At 39.5% G+C, this 17873-nt stretch overlaps 1 protein-coding gene across 2 annotated transcripts in view; it reads left to right on the top strand.

Moving 5' to 3' along the window:
• Window positions 1-17873, top strand: part of rabgap1l (RAB GTPase activating protein 1-like) — a 101584-nt gene that overhangs the window by 11523 nt on the left and 72188 nt on the right. For both annotated transcript variants that reach the window (XM_018726766.2, XM_018726765.2), the window contains exons 5-11: window positions 1337-1511; window positions 2105-2265; window positions 3799-3909; window positions 4739-4805; window positions 6345-6447; window positions 7631-7797; window positions 11566-11692. In XM_018726766.2, the coding sequence (XP_018582282.1) occupies window positions 1337-1511; window positions 2105-2265; window positions 3799-3909; window positions 4739-4805; window positions 6345-6447; window positions 7631-7797; window positions 11566-11692 (911 nt within the window). The remainder of the gene's footprint in view (window positions 1-1336; window positions 1512-2104; window positions 2266-3798; window positions 3910-4738; window positions 4806-6344; window positions 6448-7630; window positions 7798-11565; window positions 11693-17873) is intronic.

Raw genomic sequence — 17873 nt, 5'->3', positions numbered from 1 at the left:
GAGATGCAAATTAACATGTACAAATTGCTGAACTGCCATTTGTGCATGTTAATTTGCATCTCTTTTTACCCTTTTTTTGAATAAATACACTGATAATTAATTTTATGAATGTTTGATTTCAAACACTTCCCAGTTTTTTTATTTTAATTGCATACCCAGCAGATGGAGTACATGTTAGACTTTTTTGATTGTGTATATATATATATATATATATATATATATATAGTGTATTGTTTGGATGATAAAAGAAACTGAAAGAAATAAGATGGTTAAGAACATTGCACGTTTATGTGATGAATTGGTCACCTTGTCACCAATTCACCTCAGTCACAAATGAGACACACAGTTGCATAACACTTTTTAGTACGTTCTTCCCACACTGTTCTGCTGTGTCTTGCCACTCTTATGGCACCTTATGCGCAGGAGGAACACAGCTATGTCTTGAATGCATGAACCAGAACACAGCACATTGCATAGGAGGTTGTGGGCATGATGCATTTTTTTATTTTCAGTCTTTATAAAGTACATTTAAAATGTTTAATCAACTTGATAAGAAAAAATGATGGTGACCCATCTAGACACTCTCACAATTGATTTTTCCAAGATAGAGGAAGACCGTGACCCTGCACTTGATGAACCATTGATGAAAATAGAATAAATAAAGTCTTATAGTGAAATTTTAATTCATTACAGCTTTATCTGATGTTTTTTTTGTTTTACAGTGTAGCCTGGCTTGCATATTACATTTCCAGGATAGGCCCTGTACCACCAAAATTCTACACTGGACAAGGAGTTTTTGAACATTAAATAAATAAAAAGTCTGACTGAATTTTTGAGTCATTATAACTTGATGTGATGTTTTTCAAAATCTAATCTGTTAATAAATGAAGGGATTTCTGCATTATTAAGCTTTTATTGATTGTCAGGTAGTGGTTGGACTTACGAACAATTCAAGTTTACAACATTTGATCAGAGCATAAAGTAACACTATTGTAGCTTGAAAATTAAACATGCAGTGTTCTGTTGTTGTAGGACAGAAGCTAGGTATAGTTTACCTTAAAAACAATTTCTCAATAGTGGAAAAGAAAATGCTTTTCACTGCTTTCACATTTTGAGCAGCTAGAGCAGTGCCTAACAAAAAATATAGCATTTACATGCTTAAATTAGGCATCACAGCAGTAATAATTAAAGTAGCTTTTTAATACTTATAAGTTAATTTTTTTTTCTTGTGGGTAAAATTCTTAAATTAGATACAATATATACACTTTTTATTTAGTTTAAGAAATTAGAAACGTTGCTGTTTTTAAGCCCTGTGACCTTCTTTTCTATTGTTCAGGATTGTGGACCAGGCCACGGGGACAGAGATTGCCTCTTTCCCCATCTACAAGGTGCTTTTTTGTGTGCGGGGTCGAGAGGGCTCGGTTGAGAGCGACTGCTTCTCCTTTACAGAAAGCTACCGCAGCAGCGAGGAGTTCCAGATCCATGTATTTTCCTGCCACGTTAAGGAAGCTGTGAGTTTTGTTGTTTGCCAGCTCTCTTGTCACTGTAGAAATAAGCAATTATTATCCACTGGATTGTTTTTGCTGAATAACTTTTTTTCTTGCTATGTTGTATATAGTCATGCAATAATACACAGGGAAAAATTTTCAACCCCTTGTGCCAAAATCAAGGGCGGCTGGAGACAAACCAACCATGCCACCAGTACTCCATCCCTTCCAAAACCCCACATACCCTTCACCCCCCACCAAACAGTTCCCTCCACTTAAAAAAATCACCATCCTCCTTGCTGGGAGCCACCGCGAGCACTTCGTTGGGGTTGTCAAATGGGCACCTTCCTTCGTTGATGTTTCATTGAATTGAGCCCACGACACCTCCAGAAGGCTCAACGGCGAGATCTGGCGTCCCAGACCCACCCCCCTCCATGCCGCAGTGCCATTCCGGCGACTCCACCCACCAAAAGACCATTCTAGCGAAATATACGTGTATTTTCATGGTAGAATATTTTAGATGAAGATGAAGCAGAAATTTCCTTATGCATCTTACGCCTTGTTCCTTACCCATTCTTGTCTTTTCTTACTCCCCTCTGCTCTTTGCCCATGTGCAGGTTAGCCGTATTCTGTATAGCTTCTCCACAGCATTTCGTCGCTCTTCTAAGCCAGCTCCAGATGTAAGAGACTCAGCTGTGCCACCTTTCCCAGAAAGTGATGTCTTCACCTTCATGGTCATGTTGGAAGTGCGAGAGGATGATGGAAAAGGCAACTACAGGTTGGGAGCAACCTCACATTACATTTCCCCTGTTTTCTGTTATTTCTCTACCAAGGTGTTTATTAAGATCACTAAAGTAAAGTAGGACTGGGAGGATTGTCTTCTCAGCTTTGTTTTACTATGCAAGGTTCTCAAGTTACCAAATAGGCAATTTACATACATCCAGAATTACAATGCCTGTCCCACTAACCTTATTATAATATTTTAAAGTTGCAACATTTGTACAAAATGTCTAATGACAGGTGCTCTGTCTCCTATACAGTAGCACAGCCTGACCGCGCAGCTGCAAGGCAGCCTTATTTGTTACTTCTTGGGTCTCAGTCAGTGTTTGGGTGTCTTGCGGGAAATTTTGTGTACAAAACTTTTTGCTTGTGATTCTCTTCAAGTTGCTAAAACGGAATTGAAAAACAATAGATTTAGAAATGAGAGTGAAACTAAAAGTTAAGTGTCAAATATACTACTACCTTCTAAACAGAAACCTGTTTGGAAATCAAGGGCTATCCGTTTTTCTCTCTCTCATTCAGCAAGGGGTAAGACTGCCCTTCTCTGTGATGAGCCAGCATGGCTTGTGCACTTTCCTGGGCATTTGGCATCCCCTGGTAGGAGTATTTACAGCAAGGTGTAAATAAGAAAGTCAATTAAAGAACTAGACCAGGGTGTTTTTGCTCATCTGTGGCTTTATGGCTTCTGGATCCCTTTTACCCCACACAAATATGAACTTCACTAATACCCAATATAATAAAAAGAACTAATAGCATACCTGTTAAAGAAATTTTAAAAACAATGTAAGTTGTATATTATTTACCTTGAAATACAGACAACAAGTGGCCATCCACATGGAGCCGGAGGTAGTAACATGGAGGTGTATGATGATGGAGGGGTGGCACTTAAATGGCGGCTCAAAACTAGTAGATGTAAGAGGCATAGGATGATCTATAGCTTGTTCACCTTTCTCATTGCTTCATTTACATCTTCTCCACTCTTTTAAAAAATTGAAGTCAGTGCTTACTACTCACAGTTGCTTTCTATAGGTGCATTGGGTGAAACTTTGGCATGCGATTTGAATTGGTTTGCTGGCTCTGTTTATAAAACAATAAATACTAAACACTTCTTGCAGTTGATGTTTGTGAAAATACTGTTACCAGGAAGTTGGGGACCAGCTATATGTGCAGTTATTAATCTCCTGCACTGAATAAACCTCAGAAATGGCATTTTAATGAAAAGGTATACATTTTCCACAGTAACAAAATACAGTTGCTTATGAAAATAATGTACTTAAAGTTTTGAATGCAGTTGCAAACCTTTTATTCATAATCTCTGTGCAGGGTACATATTTATGTATATGCTCATTTTCCTATGGCAAAACAAGGTAAATGTTTTTGTTCAAAAAACTTTAAGAATCATGCTTATTTGATCCCCCCCGCTATTAAAACATCAGTGAGTTTGTGTGAATAATAAGAAAAAGCTGGGGAAAGTGTCATCATTATGTGCCAAAAAAATCAAGTGTCTGTTTTTCTTGTGCTTCAAATCCAGTCCTGTGCCAAAGGACCGTGATAAGTTCTACTTCAAGTTACGTCAAGGTGTCCAGAAGAAGGTGGTGGTTACAGTCCAACAGATGAACAATAAGGAGCTGGCTATTGAGAGGTGGGGGCGCTGTTAGTAAATGGAATGTTTCCTGCCACATTTATAGAGGTCGAGTAGAATGGGAATATAAGTGCTTGCAGTGGACTTAAGGATTGTTGTAAGGCCAGTTTCAGCTGAAGTTGTTGTTTGATATGTTTGCCATGGATATTGGTGATGCAATTGTCTGCAGTTTGTATATTTACAGAGGAGATTGTGTTCTGCTGCTTTGAATATTGTAGTCAGTTTGGGGAAGAGTCAGCTGAATTAATAAATGTAAATTAATTTCTTCTAGGTTTTTCATTTAGTAGCATATTTGCAATTATAGTGCCAGGTTAGGTGTCCTCTCATCAAAATAAAGACTCCATAAGAGAATTTTCATACCCATGTCACTGATAAAAAGCTGTAGTTTTCAACCTGGCCACAAGATGGCAGGGTATTTATTTATGAGACTTTGAGAAAAACATAACCGTGCTGTTGCCTGGCCAAAACGAGTTTTACAGTACTACCTGAAAAAGCGCTACCTCATATAATGCTGTTTTGCTGTAGAGTGCTCTTATTTTAGCCATTCTAGTAAATTGTCAAAATGACCACATTTAAAAGAAAATTGGAATGCATGAATTAATGATCATTTATAGCGTTGTTTTATTTAGTGCCCCATTTCTAAAGAATATGTCTATGATACTAATTGAGGTAATACTGTATTTCTTTTTTAGAATTTATTACTTAATCAGGATTTGTAAATCCAGGCAGTCAAATATTTACTTGTTGAAATAATTTGCCATTCATAGAATTTTTAAGAATATGGATGGTATATTTTTACTTGTTTTGTTTTTGTATGTTCTGCTTTTAGGTGTTTTGGAATGTTGCTGAGTCCTGGTCGGAAGGTCCGGAACAGTGACATGCATCTCTTAGATATGGTGAGAGTCCAGGATGCTTTATTTGTGTCTGGAAATAACACGCACACACGCACACACGCACACACACACACACACACACACAGAGTCAGAAATTGCTTGTCCTGATCGCGGTTGTGGTGAGCCGGAGCATAGCCTGGCAACACAGGGCGCAAGGCTGGAGGGGGGGGGGACACACCTAGGACGAGACGCCAGTCTGTCACAAGGCATCCCAAGCAGGACTCGAACCCCAGACCCACCAGGGAGCAGGACCTGGCCAAACCCGCTGCGCCACTGTGCCCCCCATCTGAAAATAACAGAAAAACTTTTTTTAACACTGCATTTAGTTCCTTGTTAGTGCACTTGTGGATGATTGTCACTTGCTTTCCCCATGAAGTAATTTTTCTTCTACATTGTAGTCATTTTAAGGGCATTAGTTGGTATTTTAATTTGTGTGGTTACTGTAGCTGTGTAGCTTATAGCTGCTTCTTTGGAGGACGAAAAAGGTTGTAATGACGTTAGTTACCAACAGCCCGTTTTTAATGATGTCGACACTCTTTGATGCTTAGCTCAGAGACAGGTGATTGAAGGCAAAAAAACTGAATTCCTTATAATAAGCTGCTCAAAAGCAAAAAGTTTATGAAAACCTAAGTTTATAAAAAACTCCAGAAACCTAAGCTCCCAACACCTTACAAAGGCAAGCAGTTAAAAACCCCAGTGTTAGTTTTTAACATCATCGAAAATAATCATACAGCATAAGAGAACGTTAACATTTTATCAGCACAGGTGTAGGGCCATTTTCATTTTATCCATTTAAAAGTGACAAAAAGTTACTAATGCTCAGAAAAAATCCAGCAAATTGACCCTAAACAGTTAAAATGAAAAACTGTTACAGTGGATACACACTAAGCCTTATGTTATTTTGAAACAGCACACAGAATGATATATAATGTTTAAATGCAATTTTTTGGTATATGGCCACATATTTGACATCCAAACACCATAACTTTATCTGACCCTTCTTCCTACATGTGCTTGTGTGAATTCTGTCCTGAATTATTTTATTTTATATTATTTTATTTTATATTAGGTCTGCAATAAATTCTGAAGATTGTGAACTCAGTAGTGGCACTACCAGTTGTAAAACTACTTTGCTAATGAGTCTTTTCAATTTCTGAGGCATTTTTATGTATAACGGCAACAGTTTATAGTGATGCAGAATTTACCGTGCAGCAGATTTGTCAGATGTGAGAGTGGTTTTTGTTAGGAATGAAGTTCTATTTGTGATTTCGGGGGCACCTGAGAGCATAGTGGATACAGTTGCAGGCTTAAGATCCAAAGGTCATAGGTTCAGATCCTGGCTTCTGCTGTAGCACCCTTGAACAAGGTACTTATCCTAGCATTGCTCCAGGACAAAAATATACCCAACTCTATAAATGGGTAAATAGTTGTTGGCAGTTTGTCAGTGTAAGTTGTTTTGGAGTTAAGTCTAAGCTGAAATAATAACTATAAAATGTTAATAAACTTCAGCATGAATTAATTTTATTGAACATGTTCATACAGGAGTCAATGGGGAAGAGCTCAGATGGAAAGGCATATGTAATAACAGGGACATGGAACCCCAGCACTCCAGCATTCCAGGTGCTGAATGAAGAAACTCCTAAAGGTGAGCTCCGCTGTCTTACAGTTCCACTGAACCGCTATTATGGCAAATTATTGTCATATGTTTTTAGTTAGTTGTTATTAAACGGTACCGCAGAGGTTGCTGAAATGAAGTATCACTCTACAGTGTGTACGATGTCCATATGTAGATATATTTCTTTTTTATGCCTTATAGATACTCGTTTTTGTGAAAAAGTAGCTTTTGCTTACTAATTTCTGTAGTTTAAAAAGATATCCGAAATAACATATATATAAAACACCTAAATTGTCTTTTAATGTTGAGATTATTTAAATATATAAATTAGTTTGAAATAAATGTTACATATAGATTGATGAGTGCAACAACCAGAACTAAAAATTATACAGCTGTATAAATGGATAGCTCACTTTAGGTAGCTTAATATTCTAAGTCACTTGGGAGAAAAGCATCAGCTAAACGAATAAATGTAAATGGAGTGTAAGAAAGGCAGGCCCTAGATCTCCTTTATGATTCTAAATTAGAATGTTTTCATAATTAACTTTCTTGAACTTTGTGGATTACCTGACATTATCCAGCAGTGAATAAAATACGTATCAGAGGCTCAACCAAAGCCATCACATAGAAGACTCTGCTAACTGAATCTTACAGATATTCTGTGTTCGGAAACATCTTTCAAAATCAAGATTTCATGCTTGAGTTTAACATTGTAATTGGAATCTATTTTTAGTCTTTTCTTAAAAGGTTTGAAGGTTGTGTCTGTCCTTTTCCCTGGTTAATTACAATCATAAAATCTTCTTGGTGTGAAATGGGTTTATTTTTGTGCTTTACGCAGCTTGATGATTTTATTTTATGTCTATGTGATACATTTCCAGCATGATCATTTTACTAGTGGCTGACAGTGGTGTGCATCATAAGGCAAAACTGCTTTCTGCTTCACTGCAGACGAGACTTTTCCTCAAACTGGACCGGAGAAAATCTGTTCAGTTGGATTACAACAGATATGTAAACACAAACTGTGACATGGAACCAGTTGCATCTTTCTAACATTTTTCAAGACTTCATGATCTACCTCTCTGTCCTCTGCAACATACATGTGTTTACCAAGTCTGTTATGATCATTGTGACGCTGCGTAAAGTTGAGATCACAGGCTCTCTTTTGCACAGCTGTGAAACTGGGACCTTAAGGCCTTCTTTTGATTACATGCAGACAAACAAGTGTACATGACAGTGGCCGTGGACCTTGTGGTGACAGAGGTGGTGGAACCCGTCCGCTTCTTGATGGAGACTCTTGTGCGGGTCTACTCTGCCAACGAAAGGTTCTGGTACTTCAGCCGTAAGACCTTCACAGAAACCTTCTACCTCAAGCTCAAGCAGGTACGCCGGCAACTTTGCGGTTAGCACTAGCCATTCTTGTATTTGCTGTTGGATTTTCATACCATAGTTACGTCTGACACAAACACATCCAGGATGACCTTTGAGATCCTTTGGACCCTGTTGTGCGGACTGTTCAGAATTTACGTCACATGCAAGGGGCGAGTACCTTCAGTTGGTGAACTTTTGAAATACTAAGCAAAAGAAGTAAAAGTCCCTTTGAGAAGAGGAAATATGTGTATGGTTGTTCCTGCTGGAACCTGTGAAGCGGCAAATTGAGGCTTTGTATTATTGGGAGCTAATAAGAGGGCGACTCTCGTTATCCTGCCGAAGTAATTAGGGCCGCTGCCTGAGTCGCTGCCTGATTGCCTCTGTAGTTATCTCATCACGGAAAGGAAGAATGCCTGTGCTGTAGTTAAAAGCTAATTAAAAGATAATATTATGGTGTTGGCACAAGATCACACCCAGCCTTATTATTTCATTATTATTTATTTGTTTAAGTTTGTTGTTACATGAGGGGAAATAGCGTGTGATTATTGTTTTCAGTGTATTTACTCCTGTGGTGCCACTTCTGTTTATATTGCCGAACACATCCACGCTCAAGACAAGCGGTAAAGCTAAAGTCTTCACGAGGAGATGAACCTAACCACAACCTTATCATCAAGTAAACTCTTATTCATTGCTGAAAAGACTTTGTCCTCCCTTGCAAAGCTCATCACCAGAAGCAAAGCCTGAAAACCCATGGGTACGGCACACCGTTTCCCGTCGCTGCTCAGCTTTAATTTCCTCCTGTAACACGTAATTATATAGTTCGTTGCTTGCTCTAGGCCAGTGGCTACACCGATGCTACTGCCAAGCAGGCCACCTGGGAAGAGTGTTGGGAAGCCATAAAGATGCAGGTGACATTCCAGTGATGGAGTAAACATTTTCAAGCTGTGCATTCAACATAGAACAAGAATTATAAGTGGTGATGTTCAAAGGAAATTTATTTAAATGGCAGTGTTTTTTTCTAATAATTTTTTTGGGCTGTGTGCTCAGTCCACTGCTGTTCCCCCTACTGACTCGTGCCTGTGCTGCAAAGTACAGTTCAAATCATATCACCAAGTTTGCTGACGACACTACAGTTGTGGGCCTCATCAGCAACAATGATGAGTCAGCATACAGAGAGGAGGTGAACCAGCTTGCAGAATGGTTTAAAGACAACAATCTATTTCTAAATGCTGATAAGACTAAAGAGATAATTGTTGAATTCAGGAGGACCCTAGTAGACTACTCACCTCTGCATATCAATGGAACAACTGTGGAGAGAGTCGAAAGCTCCAAGTTTCTTGGTGTGCACATGATGGAGGACCTCTCCTGGACCCTGAACACCACCTGCCTAGCCAAGAAGGCCTAGCAACATCTCCTCTTCTTACGGAGGTTGAAGAGAGCCAAACTCCCCCCTCCCATCCTTCCTACTTTCTACAGAGGGACGATAGAGAACGTCTTGACCAGCTGTCTCACCATGTGGTACAGGAACCGCACAGTCTCTAACCACAAGACCCTACAGCGAGTGGTAAGAACAGCTGAAAAAATCATAGGAGTTCCTCTTCCCACCATCGACTCCACATACAAAAACCACTGCATCTGCAAGGCTACCAGCATTGTGGACGACCCCTCTCACCCCTCTCATAGACTCTTCGCCCTATTGCCATCTTGCAGGAGGTACAAGAGCATCCGCCCCACCACCAGCAGACTCCGCAACAGGTTCTTCCCTGAGGCAGTCAGACTACTCAAAAACCAGCTGCCTCCCAACCCTCACCTGGCACCGTCGAACAATTAACTCAGCACTGCACTACACCACAACTGCCTACAGCTCTCAGCCATACCCACGTCCACGTCCTGTCCTGTGTATTTATTTATTGTCTTGTGCTATGTTCTATGTTGCACCATGGTCTCCGAAGAAACGACATTTCGTTCCACTGTACACAAGCTGTATAGCGGAATGACAATACAAACAACTTGAACTTTGCTTTTGCTTTTGAAGATTGCTTTATAATTATCATTATTAGTGTTGTTAGTGTTTATTGTCATTATTTCAAAGTATTCTTATGGACATCAGTGTGAATCAATCTTTTTCTTTTAAATGTCCTGTATTGTCATTGATATGTAACTTGTACTAATATTCAGTGTGTACATTGACTTATTGAGTGAAGAATGCTTGAATTTCAAGTCTTCAAAGATAAATTTTCCAGTTTAACTGCATATTCTTTACAATATTTTCTAAAAAAATGTATAAATTGTACTTTTGCTGAGATGTATGTCGTTTGGACAAAAGCATCTGCTAAGTGAATAAATGTAAATGTAAAAATTCTCTCTTGCACAGAAAAAGCAACCCTATGTTTCTCTGCAGCAAAATACATCCTAATTGAATACTGACTTGATTCAACATGTTTCCACTTCCACAATGTTTACAGCTGGTCTTTCGTGTTTGTGGGATCAGGAACAAAATGAACATTGCGCATGTTTTTGGCATGAACAGTTGAAACTGAAAAAGACTTTATTGTGACTTTTTGTCATTTTACATTAGTTTTAATATGTGGAACTACAGGTTAATTTGAAACATGTTGTCTTAATTATTTTTATTTAATTTTGCTATCAGTTTTTTCTTACAGAACCTAAACCATGAATAAATTTGGGATATCTGTATTATGTTAATTCATTTAGCAGATGCGTTTCTCCAAAGCAGTCAGCTTCCAGCAAACACATATATGTAGTATACTGTACATACACATACAGTATGGAGCCCACCCCATTTCATCCAAAGGGGCTTAGTGTTAGATATGCTACCTACAATGGATCACTACACTACTCCGGTGGAAGACAGTGTGTCGCACGCATGCCATTGGTAATTTAGAGTCACCAATTCACTTAAAACACATATCTCTATCTAGCTGTGTGGGAATTTATTTTAAAGCTTAATTTGCATTAATTAATCAATTGATTAATTAATAGATTGATTAGTGATGCATTTAGTTTATTTATTAAGATTTAATTGATAGTGTAGGTAATAATGAAAATTAAGAGTGGCCAGAAGCTGAGAAACTTTGGTTATGCATTTGTGATGAATTGGTTAGCAATGAGAGAAGGACCTTGTAGAGGTGACACATTTTTAATTTTCAGTAAGCTTTAATTAGTTTTAATTTTAATGTGCTTGTAGTTAATAAAGTACAACTATTGCAACTATGCAATGGACAGGCCTCCCATCCAGGATGTACCATGGCCATTCCCGTATTTGCTATTGGATTTCCATACCACATTCATGTCTGACACAAACACACCTCGGATGACCTCTGAGATCCTTTAGACTCTTTTGCTTTTGGGTTAGGCTGTTGACCAACACAACTTTGCATTAGACAAGTCGTTGTTGGTAATGTATGGATAGAAGCGTTAGAATATGTACATACATATATATGTTTTCATCCATGCATTTATTTATTTTGGCTTCATCTGAGGTTCTTGCAGAACCTAACCTGTGAATAAATGGAGGCATGTCTGTATTATGTAACTTTTATTGATTGTGTCTTAATTTTAGAGTGACTTTGAAGTTACAAAGAAATTGAGATACGAACATACTTCTAGTGTCAGTTGTGTTTGTAAGATGACTAGCCTGTGTATTGTCATTTAGATGTATTCTTTGCCATACCAGTGCATTCATTACCACACTGATACGTGTATTACAATTGGCCTGTGTTTTATGCCTGGTGTACTGTTGTGGCTATGTTTCTGCAGGGCAGTGAGAAGGGCAGCCAAAGTGATGCCATTTTTGAAATTGTGAGCCTACAGAGGGAGGCAGAGAGAACCGACGGGGCTCGTGGGCGCCTGATCTCACCTGCCGAGGATGAGGAGCTTGAGGAAGGTACACGGATGTTCCACAGTTCTTCTGCCCACTTTTATGGATTGTCTGCTTGAGATTTTCATCATCATAAGTTATGTTACGGTTGCCCTGCAGTGTTAGTTGTTCATCTCAAGGCCTCATTTACTGCACGAGACTTTTCTGATGGAGTTATTGTGACCACTGGGTACCTATGAGGCAATAACATTACATGTCACAATGGCATTACATTCATACCATTTAGCTGAAATGTGTGTTTTTCAGTTGAAGGTGGAGAATTCCTCCTATTCTAAATATACAAGAAAATTACATTGGCAGCTGTCTTGTTTCTTTTGCTTTTTACAAGCCTGTCTGAAAACAAACAGTAAATTACCTTTTTAAAGAAGGCTGTTTAAGCATACTTTTAGTTTCATTTCAATGCATTTATTTTTAGTGATCATTTTTTTTGTAGCTATGACACATCACACAAATGAGATCATCTGTCTAAATTTCTCACAGAGCTCAATATGAATAACACGCTGGCTCAGTTAGCATTTTTTCCCCAGTATTTTGGCAAACATGAATCAACTGCGAAATTTAATTTAGTTTCAGTTAGAGCATTGCTCCAGGTAAGGAATGTCTGCTGTTTTCAGTGCAAAAGAGTTTTGGACAGCAGGCTGCACAGCCTGGAGATGAGAAACCTGGAGGCTTTTGAACTGTTACCATCAGCTGTTTCACATAAATGGGAAGTTTAATTTTAGTTTTATAAGTTTTTCTGTTTATTAATCTCTCTTTTTTCAATCCAGTTTACTGTCTGTTGTTACTGTATATAAAGGTGTCTTTTGATTGGCGGATGTTTAATTACAAATTCTTCTGCATAATAATACTGTAAAGTTTAAGTTTTGCCATGGGAAGATCCTGGGTTCAAATTCAGGCTCCCGCTGTAGTACTTCTGGATTGCTCCCATAAAATCACCCAGGCATATAAATGGTTAAATTGGTAGTAGCTTAATGTACAAAACCTAACACTAAGTTGTTTTGGAGACACTATTTTGTCTGCTAAATGAATAAATACTTTTGGCTTACATGCCATTGATATACCATGTTACAATAATAAGAAGAATTACTGTTCTTTTCACAGTTTTTCTTCTCAATTTTGGTTCAGCTTTAATGATAAGATATTCAGTGATTTATAGTTTTTGTAATTTTTTGTTTAGATTTCATTTAAATAATAAAGCATCAGTAAAATTTCAGTTCCAGAGCAGTATCAAACAACACTGTCTAAAAGTTCCTTTATTACTAGAAATGTTGGTGTACTTTTTAGGTAAATGAAGAGATGAAATCACATTTCAGTTATCTCTCTTTATGTAATATCCTAATAGTGTCTGATAATGATACCAACTCTGAACTGTTGTAGTGCAGCGGTTGTGTGTGACTTCCCTTCTATGCAAGCAGTGGTTTCCCTCTCTGCTTCTCCTCTCTGTGGGCCCTGTTCACACCCAAGCTGAGCACAAGTCAGATACAGCTGGCTGTCAGCTTACTAATGAACTTGCCCGCCATGGACATTTTGTGCATACATTTTTGGGCTCTGTTGGTGTTCTTGCTCTCTGTGTTTTTGTCACATTTATAGCTACTTATTTCAGGTGTGCAGACAACTCCGTATTTGTGATAGGTCATCCCATTTTGTGTGTGGTATGGACAATGTATAGTGTAGACTTTAAGGACATTGAATCTAAAGGTTGGCAGTTTAAGCCCCACTGCCTGCTGCTGCTGAGCAAGGTACTAATTCCAATTTGCTGCGCAGGTGGAATTTGCAGGCTCCCATGAGTGAGATTGTAACAGATCATTTCTTTAAGCCCAGTTTACAGTTGTTGAGACTTTGATTACATGAGGATATAAGGTTTGTTTTCTGAGCCTGAAATGTACTGAAGCAGTACTCAGTAATGTTACTGCAAATAATAGTGGCATCCCTGAGTCATCTCATTGTTTCTCTGCAAGTTGTGGCAGTGATACAGAAGCACTTCTCCAGAGGATAGGAAGCTAAAACAGTATTGTGTTGCTTTGCCAGAGTTTTTAATTCAAAGCAAATTATCATTTTTTTTTCATTCTTTTGTAAGAGTACACCATAACGATGGGAGATGCACCCAAACTAGAGATGGTGCACAATTTCTCTGAAGCACTGTCATCAGAGGTTTTCTTTGTGGACCTTGCTGTGACGGAAGCTGGAAATAAAAACCGCCCGTTTTGTTCTTCTTTTAAAATTACTTTTGTAGTTTTAGTTGGTACTCATACAAAATGTGGACGGTATTTTTTTATGTGTTTGAACAGAAATCAAAGCACAGTGCATTGTTTATGTTCAGCAATATTGAACATTTTCTAGTGACATTCGGATTTGAACATAATATCTTGCAATCTTCTGTCACTTGCACCATGCATGTATACTGGTTGGCTAAATAACAGAAAGACCATTGTACTTTAAAGATATATTTTTTTGCTTTTAATTTGTCACAGATTGCAGCATGCATATGTTTGGTTACTATTAACTATCCACTCTTGTGTTTGATAATGGCTTTTTCTGTGGTAGGAGAGCTATGATCTAGATGACTGTAAGCTGCAATATGTAATGGACATTGATGCACTCATTCGTGGGAGGCATACAGGGAGGCAGCTTGTTCTGAATGTCAAACATTTGTCAGGCTTTCAGAATAAATTCATATTTGCTTGCTTTGGCAGAAGTTAATCCACCATTGAAATGTACATATATATATATATATATATTATATATAATATATTGGGGGGGGTGGCTCAGTGGCTTTGACCGGGTCCTGCTTTCCGGTGGGTCTGGGGCTCGAGTCCCACTTGGGGTGCCTTGCGACGGACTGGCGTCCTGGCGTCCCGTCCTGGGTGTGTCCCCTCCCCCTCCAGACTTACACCCTGTGTTGCCGGGTTAAGCTCCAGCTCCCCGCGACCCCACATGGGACAAGCAGTTTCAGACAGTGTGTGTGTGTGTGTGTGTGTGTGTGTGTGTGTGTGTGTGTGTGTGTGTGTGTGTGTAAAATCTTGAGGGTAATATGGTGTAGGGGAAAGGTCGCTTGCAAGTGGAGGTACGCAGAGGGCATTTCGATCCCCAAGAAAGAGAACTCAAAGAATATCGATCAGTTTAGAGACATTTCTCTTCACAGCATGGAGTGCAAGATATTGTTCAGTGTCTTGTCGCGTTGACTGTCGGAGTTTCTATTGAAGAACACGTTCATTGACACCTCTGTGCAGAAAGGTTGCATCCCTGGAGTGCCTGGATGTTTGGAGCACACTGGTGTAGTTACACAACTCATCAGAGAAACGTGTGAAGGCAATGGGGACCTGGTTGTGTTATGGCTGGACCTTGCTAATGCTAATGGTCATACCACACAAGATGGTTGAGTTCATGGTACACAAATACCATGTTCCCAGCAAGATCAAGCACCTCATCTAGGATTATTACAGCAATTTCAAGATGAGAGTGATTTCTGGGTCTGTCACATCAGGCTGGCATCGCCTTCAGAAGAGTATAATAATTGCTTGCACTGTCTTGGTTATATTTTTTGCATTTGCCATGAACATGACAGTAAAATCAGCTAAGGCGGAATGCAGAGGCCCTTGACAAAGACTGCAGTGCACCAGCCCCCCCATAATAGCATTCGTGGATGATCTCACAGTCACTACTAAATCTGTACCTGGCAGAAGGTGGATTTTTCAAGGCCTAGAGAAGCTCATAAAGTGACCAAACACTTGTGGTGTAAACCATCAAAATCAAGGTTTCCTGTGCTGAAGAAGGAAAAAGTGGTAGATACATTCCATTTTTGTTTTGTCTGGAGCAACCATCCCATCCATCACTGAACAACCAGTCAAGTGTCTTGGAAAGGTTTTTAACTGTAGTCTCAGAGACACTGCTGCTATCCAGAGGACCACTGGAGACCTTGAGGCCTGCCTTACCAAGGTAGACAAGTCAGGTTTGCCTGGTAGGTTCAAGGGCTGGATTTATCAGCACACCATCTTTCCTAGACTCCTGTGGCGTCTGTTAATGTATGGAGTCTCCGTAAGAACAGTTGAATCTCTGGAAAGGAAGATCAGCAGCTATCTCCGCAGATGGCTTGACTTGCCTCAAAGTCTCAGTAGCGTGGCCCTGTATTGCAAGTAACATCTTACAACTCCCATTTTGAGGCCTTCAGGAAGGGATTATGGTGGTACATACAAGAGAAGCACTCCAGTACAGAGACTTTATGAACCCCAAGGTGGCTGCAGCTGGCATTAAGATACGAACAGGCTGGACATGGAGGGAAGAGTAAGAGCTTGAGGGAGTGGAGTTGTGCCTGAGGTGGAAGGTATTGCTGGGCATGGTGGCAACAGGGAGAGCAGGCTTAGGCTAATTCCTAAAGACCCAGGTGTGCAAGGTCCATGGCAAAGGTGGGCACCATATTATTCAGCAGGAAGTACGCGCGGGCATGGAAGAAGTAGGAGAGCAGCAGGATGGTGGGGCTCAAACAGCAAGGAGCATAGACGAAGTGGGAAACTGCAATGAAAAGTCAGCTGGTCGAACATCTGGCAGGCTGACTCCCACCGAGTCAGTTTCCTGGACCAATCTGTATATGTCACTTTACCAAGTCCAGTTAATCTCCATGTCTGGGAGAAGACTGAATTGCCCTCCTGCCCTCTTTGCACTGGGAGAGTATCCCTGGAACACCTTCAGAGCAGTTATCCAGAAGCTCTTTGAGAAGGTCGCTACTGTTGGCATCATGACCAGGTGCTAAAGGCAGTTGCAGAACATGTTGCCACAACCATCAATGGCCAGCATCGCCACCAAGCATCACCACCCTGCATGGAATACTGTCTCCTTTGTCAAGGCTGGCCATAAAGTCCACCCACAGCCTAGAGCGAAGACAGACCTCCTAATCACAGCTATCGACTGGCAGCTGAGAGTGGACTTGGGCAAGCAGCTGAGATTCTCAGAAGACATTGTATTCTCATCTCTCTCCCTGGACATGATCATCTTTTCAGACTACCAAGCAAATGGTCTTGTTGGATCTCACAGTGCCCTGGGAGGAACGCCTGGAGGAAGCCAACAAGCAGAAATGTGTGGAGTACCAGGAGCTTGTGGAACAATGTTGGAGGCAAGGCTGGCGAACACAATGCATGCTTGTTGAGGTGGGCTGTTGGGGATTTGCAAGGCACTTATTGTGCAAAACCCTAATGCTGCTGGGTATCACAGGAGAGGTGAAAAGGAAGGCCATCAGGTCAGCTACTGAAGCTGCAGAGAGAGCCATTAGGTAGCTCTGGATTAAGGGTGTAGATCTGTGGTCAGTTGCTGCTGGGATGCAAGTTGGGGCTTCGTAAACCCTGGCTGGGTCCGTCGTCTGGGCAAGGCTCTCTGATGTTGAAAGACCCGAAACACCCAATGACCCTAGGTCATATTACTGATGATGTATCCCTGTGGGATGTATCTCATAAGTGTCTGTGTGTGTGTATGTATATTTTATATATATATATAAATATATATATATATATATATATATATTTTTAGAAGTTTTACTTTCATTCGAGTTTAGTAAACTTTCAAATATAGAAGTTTATGTCTCTGTCGTAGGAATTCTACTCTTTGTGAATTTACTATTAAAATTATCATAATTTATGAATGGTAGTTTTTAATTGTAAACACTGTTTAGCCTGCTGCATTAAGGTAGTTACTCACTTCTATGTGGGTGAACTTTACTCCTATCTTTTCCTAGGCAGCTTTATTTATTGCTTTATTGCTTGGAGAAATGGTAGAAATCATAGTAAAGAAAAAGCCAGTAAAAATATTTGTATGTCAAACATTTGTAACTGGGCTTTTGCAAATTGAGGGGAGAGTGCGTGGGACAAACATAAGGCAAAAATGAAATATTTAATTGCATAAATTTGAGGTGTAAAACTGTAAGCTACATAGTCATGTTAGTCTTTCAATAAGAATTTGCAATACAACCCATACAGTGATCCCCTAAGACTTCTGAAAACTTCTGTTCATGAAGAACATTGTTTAATATCACTTTTTTTAATTTACTTAAAAAATCCCAATTACGAAAACCAATTTGGGGTCAGCAGCAGTCAAAAAACAGCCAATTTCATCAAAAGTAGCTTTGTGTTTCATTAGCATCTCTGCTTATTTTCCTTATTTGTATTGTTTTTTTCTAACACTTCAGTGGATCATGGTTACA

This window comes from Scleropages formosus, chromosome 9 (genome assembly GCF_900964775.1).
Source record: "Scleropages formosus chromosome 9, fSclFor1.1, whole genome shotgun sequence".
Taxonomy (NCBI): domain Eukaryota; kingdom Metazoa; phylum Chordata; class Actinopteri; order Osteoglossiformes; family Osteoglossidae; genus Scleropages; species Scleropages formosus.
This window is presented reverse-complemented; position numbering and strand designations above follow the sequence as displayed.